This window comes from Plodia interpunctella, chromosome 14 (genome assembly GCF_027563975.2).
Source record: "Plodia interpunctella isolate USDA-ARS_2022_Savannah chromosome 14, ilPloInte3.2, whole genome shotgun sequence".
Taxonomy (NCBI): domain Eukaryota; kingdom Metazoa; phylum Arthropoda; class Insecta; order Lepidoptera; family Pyralidae; genus Plodia; species Plodia interpunctella.
Window position 1 is genome coordinate 3,064,711 of NC_071307.1, and position 20,822 is coordinate 3,085,532.

Here is a 20,822-nt window from a genome sequence, read left to right on the forward strand (position 1 = left end):
GCCCTGAAATTATGATTGAAATACCCGACACTATGATTTACTAGTGATATCGGGTTTGGTGCAATAGGGAGTTACCGAGTTATACCTTAGTTGTACTAGTAGCACCATCTGCGCTGAGCGTTGCGTAATTGCGCAAATATCACTCGTTTTAACATTATGCTCGTTGGTTTGCGATTAAATCCCGTCTTAAAGACTTCTAATCCAATAAAACACTGTAACTAAATAACGTATATAACTCACACAAAGAGGCGTTTACTTCCACATAGAAAGAACACAGGTAGCAAATAAGATTTTTTTTCACATTTTTAAGTTTAGAATTGAGTTTATTGTTTGAACATCCTAGTATGCACCATACACATAGAAGTACATAGTATCCGCAACATGTAGAAACATCATGAGGCATAGTTCTTTACTAGTTTTAATATTAATATTATCTATACCTATTAGAATATTTACCCATTGTTATACCAAATAGATGGGTATATAGTCGCTATTCAAAAAGGAATAGAAATCACGTGATCAACTTTGACCGTTTATTATCTCGGAAACCTGACACTTTATGAGGGTGGGTCATTGTATTAATATTTTTTGCTGGCATTAATGTCAGCTATCGATTCTGTCGGCCGCGATTTTGAAAAAAAAACAATATGGCGGCAGTAGGTATGCCACGCTCCATAGTAAAATCTTCAATATATTACCTAGTATAATATTCTAGTATAAATCTTTATATATATTACCTAGTATAATATTAGTGTTGATAATGTGGAAGTATGAATAGTATGGATAAAACACAGCTAAACTTATGCGACCGCGCTTATCTGTACGACGCCCATCATTATCATCACAGAGTACTTTCTATTTATAATGAAAATTGACATGTAGAATCTGGTAACACTGTTTAACTTCTGTCAAAGGTGGTCAAAATAAAAATGGTATCTTGGAGTGCTTTAGGTCGATCCTGCGGGATCAATCTTTGGAAAAATCATCTTAAAAATCAATTTATTGCACAAAATGTGGCTTTTTCTACCACCAAAACCATTAGAGCTGATCACGGCAGGACATTTGCCATGCAACCCTCCAGGTAACAACGAATCGATTACCTAACCATTATTGCGCTTATTTTGGTTCATTATTAGTTTTATTTGTTTATTTGATATTTGAAACAAACATTGATATATTTGGGCTATTTATTTATCTGAATAGAACGTTGTTTTAGGACCGTCCAGTTTCTAACCTATACATTCTATTGATTTCAGATTTCAATATCAGAAGTTCAAGGATATGTTACACTTCTATACTTTGGTAGGACTGATTCCTGTGGGCTTGATAATCTTTTATTGCAACGTGTTCATCGGTCCTGCCACTTTGGAAAAGATCCCGGACGGCTACAACCCCAAACACTGGGAGTACCATCGTCACCCAATCACTAGATTCATCGCACAATACGTCCACAACAGCCCTCAGCAGGTAAATATTTTTTAAGAACATTATTTCCTATTTATAGATTTATTATTTAATTACAAAATATTTTGCTGAAGTATAAATTGCCATTGAAATTACTCCAGTAATTAATTAACATAATAATACCATTATTTCAAAATAATGGTCAGTGTCCACTGACTGAGTAATGCAGCTATCAATGCTTCATCTTAATACCATAGTATTAATTACTTATAGTAAAATGTGCACTATTTTTATACAAATTTGCTTAAATTGGAAAAGGCATTTGATGTAACATTTACCTAGTTAGAAATACTCCTGTAGTTTTTGTACTAAGTCATCACAATCCAGTTCTAGTAAGATATATTTTATACATTGTCAACCAGTCTATCCTTTGGATGTCTCTATATCTATACTAGTTGATATTATACTTTCCATTAACTGCAGTACCAGAAATATACAACCATAAGCACTCCTTCTTTTTGCTCCAGTATCAGTTGATTTTATAATCGAAATTCTCTCATCTGTGCATATTTCCTGTTACATTCGGGGTTGGGATGCTGCAAAGCTCGGGATCAGCATAATAAATAACCCTTCAAATTTTGAAGATTTGACTGCAATTTTAAAACACATAGTTGCCTAAAAGCTCCTCGTATGAGAGCCACAGGAGGATATGGATTGGTCCTATGGGTGGAACCACATGCCACTTATTCTTGAACCTATTTCTAATGTATAATTGTACCATCACTTTGTTTCCAGGAATATGAAAAATTTTTGCATTTCCTTGATGAAGAGTCACAGAAAGCTAAATTGCGTGCCCTAGAAAAGGAAATTATACAGAAGATGGGCGAGCGACATGACTATCAGGCTTACTACTATAGGCCAATGGTTAATAAGTACATGCGTATTGAAAAGAAGACTGGAGAAGAAATTATGCAGCGTGTTGGTGATGACTACAGCGAGTAACCGCCACTAATGGGTCTAGTATAATAGAAATCAAGTGAATTGTTATATTTCAATGTAGATAATAAATATTTTGAGTTTCTTTTCGTATATTTATTAAAGAACCTTAATTGCCATAATTGAAAATAAATTAAGCCCATATATATAACTGTAAAAAATTTTGGGTAATTTTAGGTATGTCGTCTTGCGTAATTTAAACAATTTTGTAGTAATTTTACCAGAATGATTTTTGGGTGAAATAAATAAGGCTTATGGTAACATTGTTATTTATTTTACAGGAAATTCTAACGATTGACAATAAATTCCGACATGTGGAACTCTTACAAAATTAATGTCAACACTTACCTATACAGCTAGCTGTATGCTAATTCAACCTGATATGATTCTACGCGTAATTTATTGGTTAAAATATTCCATGTTGGACTTAATTGTGTATGGGGTATGTGTATTTTTTGTAATATAAGTACCTATGTCCCGAAATAAGTAGCTATTGTATAATGTACTGTATACACGTTATAATTTAAAATCATAATTCATGAAAAAGCACTCCATTGTAAAGCCGATTGTTTAAAAACATAAAATAGAGTTCAATTATTTCAAAATTACTTTAGGTTCGATCGTGCTAGCATATGATTGGATTAGGAAAAGTACAACTGATAGAAGAAAGCCGGAAAACATCCAATCAAGTACCTCATCGAATACACTCTAAAGCTATGTTCACACTGAACCAACGAAGGGTAAACTTTACAGTATGATCTGAACAGGGCCAGAAGGGAGCGATCTCATATCCGTTGGGGTTTGTAGTTCGGTGTGGGCGTAGCATTAGAAAATTATAGATTATGTGCCTATTATTTTACAATTTTGTAGTATAAATAAATATACAGGACCACTTACAATTGCAATCACGACAGAAGTTAAACAGAGTAGTTTTTTGTAACTTATATTTACGAAAATAATTCCTAACTTAATCTAATGAAAGCTTCACCTGGATCCTCTATTCGTAATTAAATGACGCTTGCTCGTATATGATATGCTCGATGACCTTTCCTCGATTGTTCGTGAGTTCTAACTGTTAAAACAGGCAAACACGTTTTCTCAAATATCGTCAGTATCATTGTAGTATTACATTATATTAAAAGCCACATTCTTCCTGAGTCACATAGGGTACCGATCGGACGATATTGTGAGAAATCGTATTTACCTCTTGTATCTGTTCGAGATTTTATGTTATAAACTATAGAGATCACAAACAATCGAGGAAAGGTCTTCGAGCACAACACATGCGAGGAAATGTCAAACGATTTCGAAATGGTATCCGCTTCACCTACGAAACTAATTACGACGAAATTAGTACCTATGTAATAAATAAATTCTTTGGCGGTGCTGGTATGCACGAAGCTCTTAAATTTACTGTTAAACAATTAAATTACAAAACGATATGATTTCATTATCCCATTCTTTCAGTCTTAGCAGTTTGTAGAGTTCCAACTATGACCCAACAACTATGTATTTAGATTGCTTCTCTTTTTAACATTGACATTAAAACTATATACAACGATCCTAATTCAAGTAACAATTTTGAAAGAAATCGCAACAGAGTTTGTAAATAAGTAAATTCATGTAAATTATTAGTATCAAAGCACGAACAAAATAAACTATCCGATTGAAGTAAAAAAATAACTTTCAACAGTAAGTTCTTACTGTTTATATTTACATGGACTATAGAGACTTTCTAAGTACACTAATAAAATTGGTTTTATGATTCTTCAATAATAACAATTTTCGAATCTAATTTGTAAGACGGCTACGAGTTTCTACAATGTAAAAATGTTACGTTATTATTTATTTTTTTCTTTTTCTGCTTGCGCTGCCAACTTTGCTTCTTTCTTAGCTTTTTTCTTTTCTTCTTTCGCTAGTAATTTGGCTTGTCTTTCTTCTTCTTTCGCGAGTAGTTTTGCTTGTCTTTCCTCTTCTTTAGCTAGTTGCTTGGCTTCTTTCTTAGCTTCCTTTTCAGCTTTGAGTCTGAGTTTTTCTTCTTTCTTGCGTTCTGCAATTTCATTCTTTCTGTTATCTGTACATTCGTCTTTTTTGGACTTTTCTTCGGGTTTATTTTCGTCTTCTTTTTTCTTTTTGTTATCTTCTTTCTTGGGCTTTGATTTGGGGTTATCTTTTTTTCGTTCAGTCTCTTTACTTTGATCTCTGGATCTAGGAGGTTCGTCTTTATTTGTTGGTTTTAGAGGCCGGAAGAAATGCTTGCTCTTTTGTGGCGACGTTTCTAATTGCGTCACAATTTTCTGTGCACATCTGAAAAAGTAGAAAATCATAATTCGTTAAAGTAACACTAGTTGTTTCAGATGCTGGTAGTTGTGGTATCATATCGATCCCCGAATTATTCTATGTCATTAATTTTGTTTTAGCAAAAAAACACGTAAATTTTAGTGTTAAATGTAGGTTTCACTATTATGTAAGTTTAGTTGTTAGTGTGTGATTACACATACCAAAGACATACCTATATAAAACAAAGTCGCCCACTGCCTATGTCTGTTTCTAAGTTTTCTTCTTTTAAATCACGCAACGAATTTTGATGCAGTTTTCATTGTCCTATAGACAATTTATTCCCGAAGGTTTATACATGACACCGTGCGAAGCTGGGCCTGGCCGCTCGCTATCCCTAGTATGGAATAAATGACTTTGTAATTCAGCCATAATGTAGCTAATAGGTACATACTATTTGTACCTTCTCTATCCTGTGATAATCTAATCCGCGTACGATCTGCGACTTTAGTGATGTCATCTGCCCATCAGGCAGACGCAATAGTCATTATCAGTAGATTTTAATAAAAGTATTTTGTATTCAATTCCATGGCTTCGCACCTTATCCTAGTAGAAGTAGAAGCGGCGGCGGCACTCTCGCGGCGCCCCTCTCGGAACTCCCTCTGGAACTCCCGGATGGGGGGCAGCCGGCCCGACGGCTCGCCCGCGGGTCCGCCCGTGTAACTGTGTACCTGGTACTCCTGTAACCTGACCTGCAAATTACAATCAATATTGTTGTATTTGATCGCTTTTCAAAATCTGAACTTACATAATTAAAGATGTTGAACTAAAATGGCGGCCGTCAGCGCAGGTTTATTTGTAAACGATCGCACAAACAAACTGTTCTGTGTATAGTTACGTACAAACGTAACTATACATACACAACAGTTTGTAGATAAGATATGGCGCCGTATAAGAGAACGTGATGCCTTGACATTCACTCTGGAACCTAATTGGTTCAAAGGCTATCCATGGCTATTCAAAGAGGAAATGCGGCGGTGATGGGAACCTCTGAACCATATGTATCCATATAATAATTATTTTCATTAAATTACCTTAAATTATTATTTATGATAATCATTATGTGGACGTAACGCCTTAGAGGCATGTTTTAAATTGATCTAGTCATACCTGTTGTGGAAATCATATTGAGATGTAGGTACTCCTAACTTCCTAAATCTTTATAATCATAATATCTATTGGTTTCGGCTCAAATCGATCAGGAAAACTTGCGGTAGGGCTAGGCAACAGATGGAGTTGAAAACTGATGAGGTTCACCTTCATGCTATGATGTTGGGAGCGTCTCAGTGAGTTGGAGGCCGGCTGGCGTGGTCGTGGGGGCGCAGACGCGGTTGACGCCCGGGGCACAGCACCCAAACACACACCCCCGCACTTCGCCCCGCCACACAGCTTCGTGGAGCAGCCATTGATATTTCCACCGCTGTTCGACGATACGGAAGACACTCCTAGAAAAGTAATTGTATATTACAGTGCTAACAAAGACTAAGCTGAATGTCAAAAATTCTTTGGCAATTTTGAAAATGTTTTATTTAAAAATTTATCACTAGGTACATAGTATAAAACAAAGTCGCCCTTTGCGTTGTTTCTTCTTAACTAATTTACACAATTTATTCCCTCGATTGATAAGATTTATAGACCTCGTGCAAAGCCGGGCTGGATCCCTAGAACTTATATACTTACTAGTTTTCCTATATATTTTCCCAGCCTCTAAGCGTCTGCGCATTGGGTCCTCTGGTAGTATATAATGTACCTAGTATCAACTCACCAGAGAGACAAGACTCGCCGCTGGTGACCGAGTACAGGGAAGCTGAGGCAGGCACCGACCGCGCTCCCACGGAGTACGAGGAAACAGATCCCGGCACGCCCCACGCCTTGCCGCTGCCGCTCGAAACCTGGAAGTTAGGGAAGTGGCTGTATAAATATATGAACTTCAAAAATTTCTGTTGCCACAGGAAAATTTGATAAGAATTCAAGGTAAACAGGAAACAGTTCAAATTTAAAAATACATGTTACTAAGTTTAAGCTTCTGTTATCCTCAACACGATGGTAGGGATAATAGGAAATAAGCGCAAGGTCTCTAAAGATGCCTGTCGGTTATTTTGTGTATATCCTTCTGATGATGTAAGCAATTGATAATAAATTTAAATAGATTAATTAAAAAATATTAAAATCGCAGCTACCTACTTAACCTCATTGCCTTAGTCAAATCAAATTTTGGTCGGATCCAAGTCTAAGAGTGATTACTTTTTGAGAACTCACTTTTCCTCGAGAATGCTCGAGGATCAAAAAGTGACGACAGTAATCGTTTTGCTTAATTTTTTTGGTCATGACAAACTTATATTTCAATTATATGAAAATTTTTGAAATTTGAAAGATTTTATTTTAATGTAAGGTCATCAGTTTGTAGCAGATAATAGTTCAATCCTTGGCTGACGGCCATCTGGATAGCCTACACGAAGAACTGCCGGCAGAGACCACGCGGTGTATAGTATAGAAGATACACACCTGCCAGCTCTTGCTGGTGACGAGCCGGGGCGCCTGCCTGAGCCGCAGTATCTTGGCGCGGCAGATGACGCAGCGCAGCGGCAGCAGGCGCTGGCTGACGGCCATCTGGATGGTCTTCACGAAGCACCGGCGGCAGACCACGCGGTGCCCGCACGGCGACGTCTGCATTGTCGCTTTGGCGTTCACACATATTACACACTTGAAATAAAAAGATAACACCTATGAATATTCCATTAAATTTTTTTTGGCTTTTATTTTGATAATGAAAAATGGATGTGGCATTATTCAATCAACTAGTAGTTTTGTTTTAGTGTGTGGTGTCCGTATCTATGAACACATGTTAGTGGATAGGTACATAATGCAATAGAGCTCTTACTCTATAAGTAATTAATAGAAACTTTGTTAGTTATAATGCGTTACGCCTGTTCACCTTCCACAGATACTTAATTTACTAAGTACTCAATATTAATTTAGAATAGCCTCAAGAAAGTGGAAGCGTACCAAATCTCATTATTGTGCAATTAAGACTGTTTCGCTACTAAATGACAATAAAATGAAGCTGCAAATTATGAAGCCTTGAACTTTAACAAGGTTATTAGAAGTAATTGCTAGTTTATTTATATAGCTGTCCTGTCATGAAAGCAATATAACATTGCATGTGTAGATATCCCTCCACACACGTTCTCGTGAAAATTTATTCTAAAGTGATAGAGGTAGCTATAGGTTGCTAATCATAAATTATATTAGCAATATTTGTACATAATGTCAGGGTAAGAACACGATGAAATGCCACTTTATCCACATAGATCCCTTACGAGATAGATAGAGCTACTGGAAGTATTAATCTGGGATAGGCAAAGAATAGCGGTACTCTATGTTCACGTTATTCCGATTGGGCTTATTGGTTTATTGCGATTATCTACTTATGCGCCTGCTTGTATTTCCCATAGAAATAGTAATTTTACTGGGCCTCACTTTAAGTTGCAGAGTCAACTAACTTCTTTTTCGTGGTGAAAGAATTGGTCAATCTGCATTACCCACTAGACCGTACACGCAGATCGTTGGCCTGGCCTGGATGCACTATGGTAAAAAAATCCGGTGGGCGGATTTTTAGTTGACAGCATAGTGTGTTTTTTAGCATAGGTATTGGGCAAAAGATCATGCGTAAGTTACCTATATATATAAAGCTAGATAAACTTACTTCTTCCTCCGGCGACGAGGCTAGTTCGGGCTCATTCTCTTCCAGCTTATTGAGCAATTTGTCCTGCAATAAAAAACAACTGTTATTTAGTATTTTTTTGTTTTTCTATACTAATTTTAAACTGTAAAAAAATCAAAAACCTAGGTATCCTTAATCTAAGTTCCAAGTTCGAATACAGTATTACGGTTTTATTCCTTACTGGGCAGACTGAGCCTAAAGTTACGAAACTCAAAGGCTAAGTACGTTTACATGTATTGCGAAAGTCTCAAAGATAAATTTTCTTAACAGCTCTGCTAAATTGGATATAACTTGCTGCTATGTTCAAGGAACTTTCTTTGATCTTTTAACAAAAATAAATTGATAATTCGTCACAATTAATTAATTATTCAATTAACATAAGCTTCCATAAGCGTAATGCAACCACATATTCATTTAATTAGGCCTTGGTAATTGATTTGATTAAAAATGCCCGTGTTTGTGGTCAGGTGATGTATTAAAGGGAGAAATTTGAATACAATTGTGGTTATTCATAGGATATATTAAAATATAGACTGTAAACAAATATCTATCTTATTATTGCTTAAATATAATATTAATAAAAGGTATATACCATAAAAATATGCATTGTCACTAGAACTTTATTTCAACTCCAAAATATAGAATAAGTATGTATGTGAAATATTTATTTCCAAGTGGTAATATGAAATTTGTGCGATCATTATTCAACACAGGTAATATACTTAAAAAGTAGGACCACGATTAGTCGGTTTTGGTCCAATTAACTGTGGACCCAAAGAGTGCAGTGGGTATACGCAATAGTCGTCCCACCAGGAGGTCAGAGCGGTGGAACCATTGTCAACACTCCTTTCATTTTGAATTCGTCAGTTCTCTCTCGATCAACTTATTAACTTCCAATTCTCGGTCACGGAGCGACGATATTCGCCTTAACGTCGGAAGTAGTGCGGAATAACCCTTGGAGCACGGAGTATAGAACCAGTTGCCGCCAAAGGTCTAGGTTTTAATTAACTCGATTACCAATACCCGTTCAAAATACAGGTTTGTACCGTAATATGCTTGTTATTGAAGGTTTATTTATTAGGTATTGTAAAGCAAACCATTAATAAATTAAGTTGCCTATGGTGTGTAAATACAATATGGTTAGTTTTTTTAATATGCTTCTTGCGACGGTATTCCCGACCCGATAGAACATTGGAACCATCAAGATTCAAGAATCTTGAAGGTTCCAATGTTGCCGGCGTTATGGGGGCATCACTAAGCGACATAAATAGTTAATAGTCATATATTTTTGGGATTTTTCCCTTTATATGTACTGCTAGTTTTACCTTTATGCCGATTACCATCTTTCTAGGTTAAGGGGAAGTACCCAGTAGGTTTTGGTTTTTCTGTAAAATTGCAATATTTACGAAATAAATAGTCATATTTTTTTATCGCGTTATACATATATTACCAACTTTGGGAATTTTCCCTTAAATGCCTTCTTGCCAAATTTCATCATTTTCAGACAACGGAAAGTAGGTAGGTATCCTGTAGGTTTCGCTTTTAATGTAAAATTACAAAATTTGCGACATGAAAAGTCATATTTTTTGATTATTTATTTAAATTATCAACTTTCGGATTTACTTTTCAGACAAACAGTTGAAAAAAAAACCTTGACAGATAGACAGACGGTGATCCTAAAGGGTTCCAGATCCAAAGATAATCTGTGGGCTACACTCTTCATTACATAGTATAAAACAATGTTGTTAGTACTCTATAATTTAATTTTTGAGTTGGCGTAGGAAGGTTTTGTGGTTGTCGACACACGTTACTTTGTAGAAAACCTGACTAAGATACTTAAGTATTTATCTAACATAGATTTATTTAAGTATGGGTAATTCCAGAAACTAGTTTCCTAAGGATCCGTTAAAAGATTTTTGTGACATGAATAATGCATAAAAATAGAACAAATTTGTCTGAGTATAGCTAGATTTTGATGTGAATTAAATTGTCTGGTACCTAAGAAGTAGCCCCAAGTAATATTTTAGTACAGTTTAAAGTTTTTATAATGGGTAAATGATGGCACAAATAAAGTTATATTTTATTTTTGTTCAAGTCCATTTTAATTCGATTACGTTCCGTGGAAGTTATTATCACGATACATCAAAGGTGAACCATTTCTTACACTCGAAGTTTAAGTATGTGGATATAGGGATAATTACTAACAAGTACATGTATATTGCATATAAATTATAGGTATTGTGTATTATACACATTGTGACTAGTGTAACTATGGTCAACCTGCTAAAATTACATCAAAAAATATATTTCGTAGCAAGTAGTATTACAAAAACTAATTAAGTAGTGATTGTTATCACGCACCTCTCAAGTATTTAACAAAATATTGAATGTGACATTTCGTCGCTTTACTTCTTGTCACCTCATTCTCTCAATTTTATGAATAGAAACATCAAATATATGAATAGAAAAATGAAAGTAGGTTATTGAATTCCTTTCATAAAAATGACAAAGGGTGATAGATTTAAAATATATTTACCTACTTAGCCAATGATTACGCAGGCATTTAGTTCTTATGATATTTTGATTTGCCGCACTTATAATCTGACTGTGAAATAGATTGGACAGGCCATTTCTTTTTGTATCTTACAGAATTTGTTGCAAAACTGTTGCCGCCATTGAGAGAACAGTTTCAGTTGAATTAGTTGGTAATCGCACTTGAAACGCTTTGCGCGGGAAAGATATTGGATATAATAAAGTCTAGAGCATGCGTTGATATAAGTCGCTGTAATAATAAATACGAGAAGATTTCCGCATGCAAGTGCAGTGGTGAATAAGTTTTTGTTCCTTGCGGTCTGAAAATATTGTTTTGTGACACGCAATTGTGCCGGGAAAAACGCGGGAAATGCCTCTGTCGAGGGAAATACACTGTTTTGTTTTGAGATGACGTTTTCCGTGGATTTGGCGTGCTTTTTTAATCGCAGTGGGAATTGTTGGAGCTTTGTGAGGGGCGGGAAAAATGCTGGCGAGTGTATCATGCCGGATAATGACGATATTTGTGGGTGAGTTTTGTGTTTGAATTAAATCTTTATGATTCTTTACATTATCTTGTAAAATAGTCTCAGTCGCTCTTATTGTATTAAGTGCTATTTTATACATCTTCATATTTTATCATTCTTCGTCTGTTTTTGATTACACGACTCTTAACTTTAGGTACTTACTTATTAGTCCCAAGGGCTAAAGAAAAAATAGAGTATTTACGAAATAAACTGTGTTTTGTTCTGTGTTCATCGCAAACTAAGTTAAATAATGTAGAAAATAATAACAATTTAAAACGTGTCGGTGAACGCTCTATGTTGAATGGAAGTAAAAAAACAAAGTAAATGTTTCTGGTCACTAAAGATGCAACAATATGCCTCAAAATGAAACTTATGCGACATATGCATCTTGCTCGTTTTTACGTACCTAACTGAAACTTAGCGTAACTAAACTAGCGACTGTTAACGAAAGAGCAAAAATGGGCCACACTGAAATTTGCTGGTGCAGCATTATTACGATGTTTAAATGCCACTGTCAAGATGAAATGGAACTGGGCGGTCTACGTCCACCACACACACACACACACACAGAGCCATGGACCTAAATTTGTCCAACTGGATTCTATTTGAATATTATAAAAGTGAGAAACGAGAATGAGATAGTTTTGACAAGATCTGGAAAGAAAAGACGAAAGACAGAGACGAGTGGGAAAAAATAGAGGAGGCTTTTTCTAAATGAACCAAACATGCTGAATGAATGATCATTCAAAAATTAAGAACATAATAGAGTTACGTGAGTATACATAATACAGCTATAAAATCATATGATTGATATCATACTTATGTCAGAGGCAAGATCAGGAAATCTGCAATGATGATAATAATAGCCTATTATGGTCAGTCACTATAATCATAGTAAGTACATATTATATACAGAACAAAGAACAAATTGTAATTCAAGATCATACGAGAGTAATTTTATTAGTATGAATAGGTATGTGACCGCAAGGATATAGCTTCTCTTATACTTATTGCTGGTTTACATCGCAAAGGACACATACCTATCCTACTAGTTTCAGTAGACTGACTTTAACAAACGAGTTGTACGTAAATTCCTAATTACCAAAGTTTTTTAAGTGTTACCTAAACAAACGGGTGTATTTCTCTGTAGACCCGACTGAGTCATGTATCCAGGTCACCACCTATCTTCACATGCAGTGGACACTATATAAGATAGAACTCGAACAGCTAGATGTTCCAGATCAACAAACGTTATCTCGCCTGCTATCCATAGGAATAGGATATAGATTGATGCTATTTATAGATTGTATTTATAGACCTTCCTTATCAAAATTGATCGATGACTGCTCCTCTCATATCACGCGGGCTAAATTACGAACTCAATTTCGGTGGCCATTGGCTACATACCTTCATGTGAAACCGATTGCTGCAGAAATTATCTTTCTTCTTAGGTACCTACTTGATTCACAACACAGTTTTTGCTTTATTGCATTTGCATTTGTCTGGATCTACAGGGATATTAAATGAATAGTAGTGCTAGTAAAGGTATATTCTTAGAGCTGACGTCGGTTTTTCTTAGAAATGGTAATTATAAATTGATATGCGCCATTTTTCTAGCCAATAGATCGCTGCATCCCCCCATACTATACAAGTGGTTCTTCTGTAACTTTGTTATTATAATTTAAAATAGTCCCTTTAAAGGCAGTACTATGTTTAAAGAAGTTAAGTTTATGATCGTAAAAAATGTTTATGTATAAATTATATTTATTGATTTTGTAATTTTTTAGGTGTGTCGGAATTATGTTTTATGTCGGCGCCCGTAGGCCAGTGTTTCTATTGCTGCCCACTAGAAGATACGGACATCCAATACAAACTCTTCACAAGGTAGACACTTTTAAAATCTTTACGTATTTTTCCCAACAATGGTCCAATAAGTAGTAGAAGAGAATTAAAATTAACGGCACAACCAGTTGTGCCGTTGAGGTGGCTCTTCACAACAAATGGTTACTCTAACATGATGATTTACAACAAATACTCCGAAATACCAAAATGCTTCAACTTTTATCGACTAGTCGTACAGGTGAAAATGCAATCTATCAAATTCTAACAACACAAACTATATTTATGCTCAATTGAAGCGAAAACTGGATTATGTATATATTCTAATAGGGATCCACTTCGCAAGGATATAGACATTTGAACATTATACTTGTACTTCATCTTCTTAGCTTGTCGATGACTCGGTGAATCAGAATTGTGAATAGCAATAAGACAACCGATTCAGCAATAACCGTATTCTAAAGACAAGGCATTTTTGATTTGCCAAGATTTGTCTTTTTAATTCCAGAGCCAATCGTAGGACGTTCCAAATAATTCCGGTTGGCGACAGTGCGGCTCTGCGCAGTACTAACTTTGACCCAAGGAATCCCACTGTTATATACTTGATGGGCTTCTCCGAGGCCACTACAGGAGTCAGCACGACCACGCTCAGAAACGGTATTATATCTAGTACTATTTTTCGCACATTTAAGTGGTTTTATAGTTATTTCTCGTCTATAGGGCATTAGAACCGCTTTTTTACTTTTTCTTTTACACTTTACACGGCCTTCAAATAAGTACCCGTGTATCTAGTCTATCTATAAAATGTGAATTTATTATAATTTCAGCTTATTTATCGAGAGGCGAATGCAATTTCATAGCAGTGGATTGGGCACGGCTCATTGCTTTTCCATGGTGAGTGAATCAATCTTCCATTATATTATAACCTAATGATCACGACCCTCAGTCATGTGGAATACGACTATGAAGTAGAAGTTGAGTAGCGTAGGTTTAGCAGTACAAGTTATGTGATGTAACCTTAACGTACATAAATCCCGTAACTGCAGACCTAAATTCACTCAAGTCCGTATTTACTTCGGGTATGTAACAAACTGGTTATATAACAGAAATTCCGAATAAGAGTACGTTCCATAAATCAGCACTGCTTGGATCCCGGCCATGTGATAAATAGTGTTCCTACGGAAAATCTTTACTACTTTTAGGGAAACTGAATTAATGTCTCACTGCCACTATAAATACATTACAACGGCTCTTATGAGGTTTAGGGCCAAATGTATTATCACATTTTATTCCCATTGCACCTTTAGTACTAAATTCCATGCCCATTCCTAACCCAATAAATAGGTACCCCGATAGGTACCTAAATAGATTTGATTAGACAACTTACGACCTTAACTTTTTTCTAAATTTATTAGAAGATAGGTAGTAATCTAGCTACATAGAGACTGAAAAATATATTGTTCGAAATTAAAATAAAATGAGAAAACATAGGAACTACAACTTCAAACGATTCCACATAAGATAGGTATTTTCGAAAGAACAATTTCAAATAGGTCTGTAGAAAATTTATATCAAATATCGTACGCTCTAGGTCTAAATACTAACATTATTAAATACATTTATAATTCTACGCTTTCTGAAATGTTTTTCTTCTGCGGCGTGTGCTTATTTTCATCCATGACATCCAGAGATGAATGTCATAAGTGGGGGAAAAAAGCTTTCATAGCTGATATAGGCAACAGCATTCCCAAAGACGTACGTTAAGCAGGCGACCGGTAGTAAAATCACCGTAATTATCTGCAGGTATGCGGCAGCAGTAAAAAATACCCGCTACATGGGTCAGCAGCTGGCGACCTTCGTGGAGTTTCTGGAGAGAGAGGGCATCAGGGCTTCGTCTCTGCATGTCATTGGATTCTCATTAGGAGCTGAGGCGGCTGGATTTGCCGGGAAGGAACTGAGAAGGAGGGGGTTGAGATTAGGGAGGATCACAGGTACGTATAGTGAGGGAATATGCGTGCCTATGGTTTGACAATGAAGGACGCTGATAATCCTGCAAAGAGGAGGAGAAAATGTAGGAGAGCTGATCCTGGGCTCTAATGCTCTATTTCCGAAACCGGGAAAATTCTCAGGAAAGAGAGAGAGTATTTCGAGTATAGAGAGGACTTCGAGAGTACGAGCGCTTTACTTTTTTATGCAAATACTTATTTCCAGTGTTGAACACTCCTAATCTATTCCCTTTTAAGTAATTTAAAATTGAATTTATTTACTCCTTAAATTGTTTTTTTGCCTACCTCCATGGGATATAGGCGTAATAATATGTAGGTTATTCATTTTAAAGGTTTGGACCCGGCATATCCAGGTTACAAGTTGACTTCCAACGACGGGCATCTGGCGCGAGGGGACGCCCTTTTCGTCGACGTCCTACACACCAATCCTGGAGTCCTGGGATTCCCCAAAGCTATAGGAGACGTGGACTTTTACCCCAACTTCGGGGAGTGGGTCCAACCCGGCTGCTGGATCGACGAGCTCATTGTCAATAAGGAACTTGATAAATTTTGTAAGTAATTTGACGAAAAGTACATGGCAATATGTCGAGCGTTGCAGTTTCATTGATTTTCATATTTGGTAATTCAATATCCTCCTTGATTGAGGCCTCGTCTTGTTCGTTGTGCGTTAGTAAATACATAGTTTGTTTAAATTGAGGTGGAGTAATAGCTGTTAAAAAAACTATTTATTTATAGACTGATGTTTTTTATAAATTAGACTAGTTGCGCCCCGCGGTTTTGCTTTCATGAAAATTTCAGGATTCCTCTGGTGAGTGAGATACATAGACCTTTTTCAAATCAGACCAGTAGTTCCAGAGATTGGCGCATGAGCTTTATTATAATCACTGAGAATTGAAAAGGAATGTTCCCTAGTTATTAGTAAAGACAACATTGGCAAAAGTATTGTCACAGTTGACATATAAATAGTCCCCAGTGACGTTTGTTCAACAAAAATGACTGAAAAGTTTCCGCCCAGGAAATTGGGAGGCAAACCGGAAGCTTTTACCGCAAAATGGACTCCTTTCCGCATTTTTGATTAGCTCAGTAGGACGAAATGTGAATGAAGCCATAAAAATGAATAAATATAGTGTTTGCTTAATAATTTTCTGTAACATAAATGTTTATTTATAAAATTACTAATAATTCTATCAAACAAAAACTCCTTGATCTTTTTTTCATATAATTAAGGCCCTCTCGCCTTTGAGGGACCAATAGGTAATTAAATTTATCAGAAAAAGAAACAATACAAAACAAAGTCATCCAGAAATGGTACGTAAAATGCATAAACGCCGGTGTGAAAACAGTGTTTTGAATAAATGTTGTACCCCTATTATGTTGCTTGCTCTAATTCCACCTGTGTTAGTTCCTCAAAGTAGCCAATTTCCCGAGAACGCTCACACCCCTCATTACCCCCAAGTTAGTAGCCGCAAATTAAATTATACTTAGGGTTATCACAAGTCCCGTATATACGAGACTGTCACGGTACTTAACCATCTCTTATTACAACGGATCCCGTATTTTTGTTACATTTGAAAAGAATAGGTAATGCTATTATAGCTAGCTTTTTTGCCATTTAGCTAATTTAAGTTGACGAAAAAAAAATACGTTAATCGATCGATTGAGTTCATAATTAACTCATTATTATTTTTTAAATTTTGACTTCATAATTAAGCGATATTTTGTTAAAAGATAACGCAGTGTGAACGCAGCCTGAAACACCGCATATTCGGGAGGAGACGATCGATGCAATGACGTCAGAGGGATGCTGGCAGGAGGGCACCACAGAGATGATTATATTTGCCTTACTAAATGCTATTCTTAGAATATTTTCTACCTTTTGAATAATAGAGGGGTGTTACAAGTACAAGTTGAGCTAAGTATTTTTACAGACATCAAAAAAAAAAGAGTACGAATTTTAGGTTAGCTAGTTTCTTTTTGTTTGCAAGATCACATTGTAAAGTTCATGTCACGATGTTGTAATTTTTAATTAATCTAAATAATAAAAAATAATTTTGATTAAGACTTTTCAATTTTCTATTTCGCATTTATTTGAATTTGCATGTATTTGAACATGTTTGAAACTTAACTACTTATATTGCAGGAAAATAATCTCATTATTTTCTTGAAATACTTTTGCCAACCCGATTCGATGTGTTTGGAGATATCGTGATGATATGACCATGACATTATGTACATGTGGCCCATATATAACGGACCATGTCAGTTGGTATATTGCAACAAGACGTATGTAAATACGGGTTGATTAATGCTATCTTGGTATAAATAAATAAGTCTTTATTATTTGCTGCCACTAGGGCATTTCCATGTTCGTGACAGCAAGATACATAGACTAGCAATTTTTTTTTCTGAATGTTAAGTTAATTTTCCCTATCAGTGTATGTTAATTATATTTTGACGACCTCCGTGGCGTAGTGGTTCTCACGCCCGCCTGCTATCTGGAGGACCTGGGTTCGATTCCCAGCGCGGGCAAATATTTGTACCAGTGATACAGTGATATTTGTCGGCGGTTCTGGGTGTGTTGTGCTCGTTTCTATGCTTGTGTCCATCAGAGTCGCGATATAGGCTTATTGCTTAGTGTTGGCCGTTAAGTGTTGTCCATTTATTTATTCCTCTGTTATTCTCTGCGTCCGTCTAAAATGTATTATGTAAAATGTATGTATCTATTTACATATCTATGTTAATATATATGTTCGTGAAGAGTTGATAGAGGTTTAAGGTATATGTCAAATGGTCACATTTCGAGAAGTACACTTTTTGCGAAGAACACAATTTTAGAAGTGTACATTTTGCGACTAACCTTTTTTTGAAGGAATCATGTGTTTGTTCACCGAGGCGAATCCACTGACATTTGGAATTAATGGTCCTTGGCGGCGAGCCAAGTGGTTGTATCAGTTTATACGAAGCGAACAGTCTTATCTGGATCACGTTGGATGTCAATTTGCTACGGAATCAGATGTTTGTTGCTAGAGTTAACAGATACTTGCTGTATTTGACTAGGTAGGTACCTGTGTGGTGACTAGGTACCTACTTAATGAATTAACTAGATGTTTTGCATAATTATGTCTACTCAATCTTATTCTTATTATTTATTTTTATTCCCGCACATTTCATTCAACGTCAGCTTGTTCGATGCATATTCAATTCAATGCAAATTCACTTAATAACTACAAATGTGTACTACTGTAATTACTTAGTGCATTAATTAGCACTGTCATACCTTTAAGGATTACGTATGTAATTGACATTATTTATTTTTTATTTATAAATAATGATGTTAAATTTACTGGACTGCTTATTTATAATAACAAAAATAACGTTAATTTCCAGAACATATCCCGAATTGTCACGCTAACACCTACCGACCGACCTTCATATAGGATGACTGATTTCCTTTTACTGGAACAGATAATACAGATTCACGTTTGCCTCGCACATTTGTTTCTATTCGTTGATCTATGGCCCCGCTACTCCACCGAAATCATTTTTTTTTATGATCCATTTCTTTTTGTTCCAGATGGTTGCAGTCACAACCGGGCGTGGAGGTTTTACGTAGAATCCATTGAAAACCCCACTGGTTTCCCGGCCACACTGTGTCGGGATTGGAGAGGCGGATCCTGTAGGTTTACTATCAACGGGTACATGGGATTTGCTGCTCGACCGCCGTACGTATATTTGTTTGCAGGTTTTCGCCAGAGTCTATCGAAAATTCAGCAAGGTTTCTTCGCCATGCTCTGCACAGGGACGTGAGTTCTGTAGGCTTGAGGTTCATTGCACACGATGTTCGCCACGACAGCCGTATGTATCGCTTTTATCTTCAAAATCTACCCTACATTTTACGTGGTAGGCCTATTTGGATTGGTAATGGAAGAAGTCCTGCGAACTTAAGCGATTTTAAAGACCTGATATTATTAAAATAGTCTTTTAAAATCTCATGATATGACTTTATGCACTTTTCTTCTTTTCGAGTCGTTATGACTATTTATATAATTTGATGGCCACTGTTTGTTTTGTCGTTAGCCTTAATTATTATGCGCTTAACGACACGGGTCTAAAAGGCCAAACATCTCTCCATGCCATAACAAAAGCACTAAAAGATCTCAAGCATAAATCAGTTTACTTGGTTAAACATCTAATGATTGTGATTGGCGAAATTGTGGCCTCATAACTGGGCAAAGCCAATATTTGCGAACGTTTTACGACCGCGGCGCAAGGCACGTACTCTCTATGAATCCCAGTGTAGATACTATACACGCAAATTTAGGGGTGTAATAAATGAATGCGTGCTCAACGGTATTCGTGCGTTGAACGATGCTTTATTTTGGTTTAGATGAGTTGTCTACATGAGACTGTTTGCAGACTATAGGTACTAGATTTGTTAGGCTCGGCTCATAATTCAAGGTTATCCAATAATCACAATACATAATCATAATTATTGGTTCATAAAACAACTATTTAACATTTAATAGGCAGAGCTAGCAGCACCGTCTTTCATAGTCTTATTCTTTAAGAGATATGACATTTATAAGATTTTGAAACAATTTTGATGTATTTAGAGTAGCTCCTGGATTAGATTTTATGTGTTAATATTAACCAAATTATTAATAATTAAAAAAAGAGTTGAAAAGAGTTGGATCTTAAAATGAAAACCTTTTTTCGCAGAATGGCCGGCAGGATGTATCTTCAGACAAACAGAATATCGCCTTATGGTAGAAACGGACCATAGATGTATACCACCTACTAACAAAATATAGTAATTTACGAGTGTTACAAGCATTCACATAAAAAATAGGATATCAGACCTTGGGTTCCGTGGCTTGTCGGCAGAGGAAACACCCAAGAAAACGCACAAATGAGAGAGAGAGAGAGAGACAAGCAGTTTTGTGATACAGGCTGTGCCAAAGAGTAATTAGCACTAATTTAGTTCGGCCATGCACACTTCAATATTAGATATCTAATTATATGTAATTATCGACATCTATTTATAGATTTAAAAAGTAAGCTAAGGGGTAAGCTATATAAAAACATTTTGGGGATACTTTGTTGTAAATTAAATTTTAACTAAATAGTTACGGTGGTGATAACATTTATTTAATTCTTTAAGGGGTAAGATAATAGATATACTTAGGCTCGCTTAGGGCCAACACTTTGAGGGTATCATTATTAATAAACATAACTATCTATTTCTATAGACTGAAGGATAGCAAATATTTTTTCATGCCATTTTCATTATTACAGAAACCAAATAATAATAATAATACCTACTTTATTAAAAAAAGCTATGTTTATAAATAATTATAAGCCTTATTTACTAGAATGTTTGTGTTTCGTTAGCTTACTTTCTAGATAGAAATTTGCGTTTAGAAGTCTTTAGTTTAAGGACAAGTGCCAATAAAACTAGCA

General features: G+C 35.8%; 3 protein-coding genes across 3 annotated transcripts in view; 2 read left to right on the forward strand and 1 right to left on the reverse strand.

The window, feature by feature from the left end:
• The first annotated feature begins 880 nt into the window (after nt 1-880).
• On the forward strand, nt 881-2,485 carry ND-SGDH (NADH dehydrogenase (ubiquinone) SGDH subunit). The gene is made up of 3 exons (XM_053754589.2): nt 881-1,081; nt 1,257-1,467; nt 2,200-2,485. The coding sequence occupies exons 1-3, from the start codon at nt 930-932 to the stop codon at nt 2,404-2,406; spliced, it is 570 nt and encodes a 189-aa protein (XP_053610564.1). The 5' UTR covers nt 881-929; the 3' UTR covers nt 2,407-2,485.
• A 142-nt stretch (nt 2,486-2,627) lies between these two features.
• The window catches only part of LOC128675281 (uncharacterized protein), a 47,652-nt gene continuing 29,457 nt past the window's right edge, over nt 2,628-20,822 (reverse strand). Inside the window, exons 3-8 of the mRNA XM_053754587.2 lie at nt 8,444-8,506; nt 7,243-7,440; nt 6,503-6,629; nt 5,995-6,182; nt 5,278-5,429; nt 2,628-4,707 (exon numbers count right to left, since the gene is read on the reverse strand). Of these exons, the coding sequence (XP_053610562.1) occupies nt 4,242-4,707; nt 5,278-5,429; nt 5,995-6,182; nt 6,503-6,629; nt 7,243-7,440; nt 8,444-8,506 (1,194 nt within the window). The 3' untranslated portion in view covers nt 2,628-4,241. The remainder of the gene's footprint in view (nt 4,708-5,277; nt 5,430-5,994; nt 6,183-6,502; nt 6,630-7,242; nt 7,441-8,443; nt 8,507-20,822) is intronic.
• LOC128675282 (uncharacterized protein) lies at nt 11,276-20,817 on the forward strand. Its single transcript, XM_053754588.2, has 8 exons — nt 11,276-11,520; nt 13,305-13,401; nt 13,865-14,013; nt 14,184-14,250; nt 15,160-15,347; nt 15,695-15,913; nt 18,937-19,084; nt 20,082-20,817. The coding sequence occupies exons 1-8, from the start codon at nt 11,478-11,480 to the stop codon at nt 20,143-20,145; spliced, it is 975 nt and encodes a 324-aa protein (XP_053610563.1). The 5' UTR covers nt 11,276-11,477; the 3' UTR covers nt 20,146-20,817.

What these genes read in the sequence shown, in the direction of transcription:
- ND-SGDH (XM_053754589.2), top strand. Translation starts at nt 930, where the DNA reads ATGGTATCTTGGAGTGCTTTAGGTCGATCCTGCGGGATCAATCTTTGG. An exon ending in TTTGCCATGCAACCCTCCAG is followed by an intron (nt 1,082 to 1,256) that starts GTAACAACGAAT and finishes TATTGATTTCAG; the next exon opens with ATTTCAATATCAGAAGTTCA. An exon ending in TCCACAACAGCCCTCAGCAG is followed by an intron (nt 1,468 to 2,199) that starts GTAAATATTTTT and finishes CTTTGTTTCCAG; the next exon opens with GAATATGAAAAATTTTTGCA.
- LOC128675282 (XM_053754588.2), top strand. Translation starts at nt 11,478, where the DNA reads ATGCTGGCGAGTGTATCATGCCGGATAATGACGATATTTGTGG. An exon ending in GATAATGACGATATTTGTGG is followed by an intron (nt 11,521 to 13,304) that starts GTGAGTTTTGTG and finishes GTAATTTTTTAG; the next exon opens with GTGTGTCGGAATTATGTTTT. An exon ending in CAATACAAACTCTTCACAAG is followed by an intron (nt 13,402 to 13,864) that starts GTAGACACTTTT and finishes TTTTAATTCCAG; the next exon opens with AGCCAATCGTAGGACGTTCC.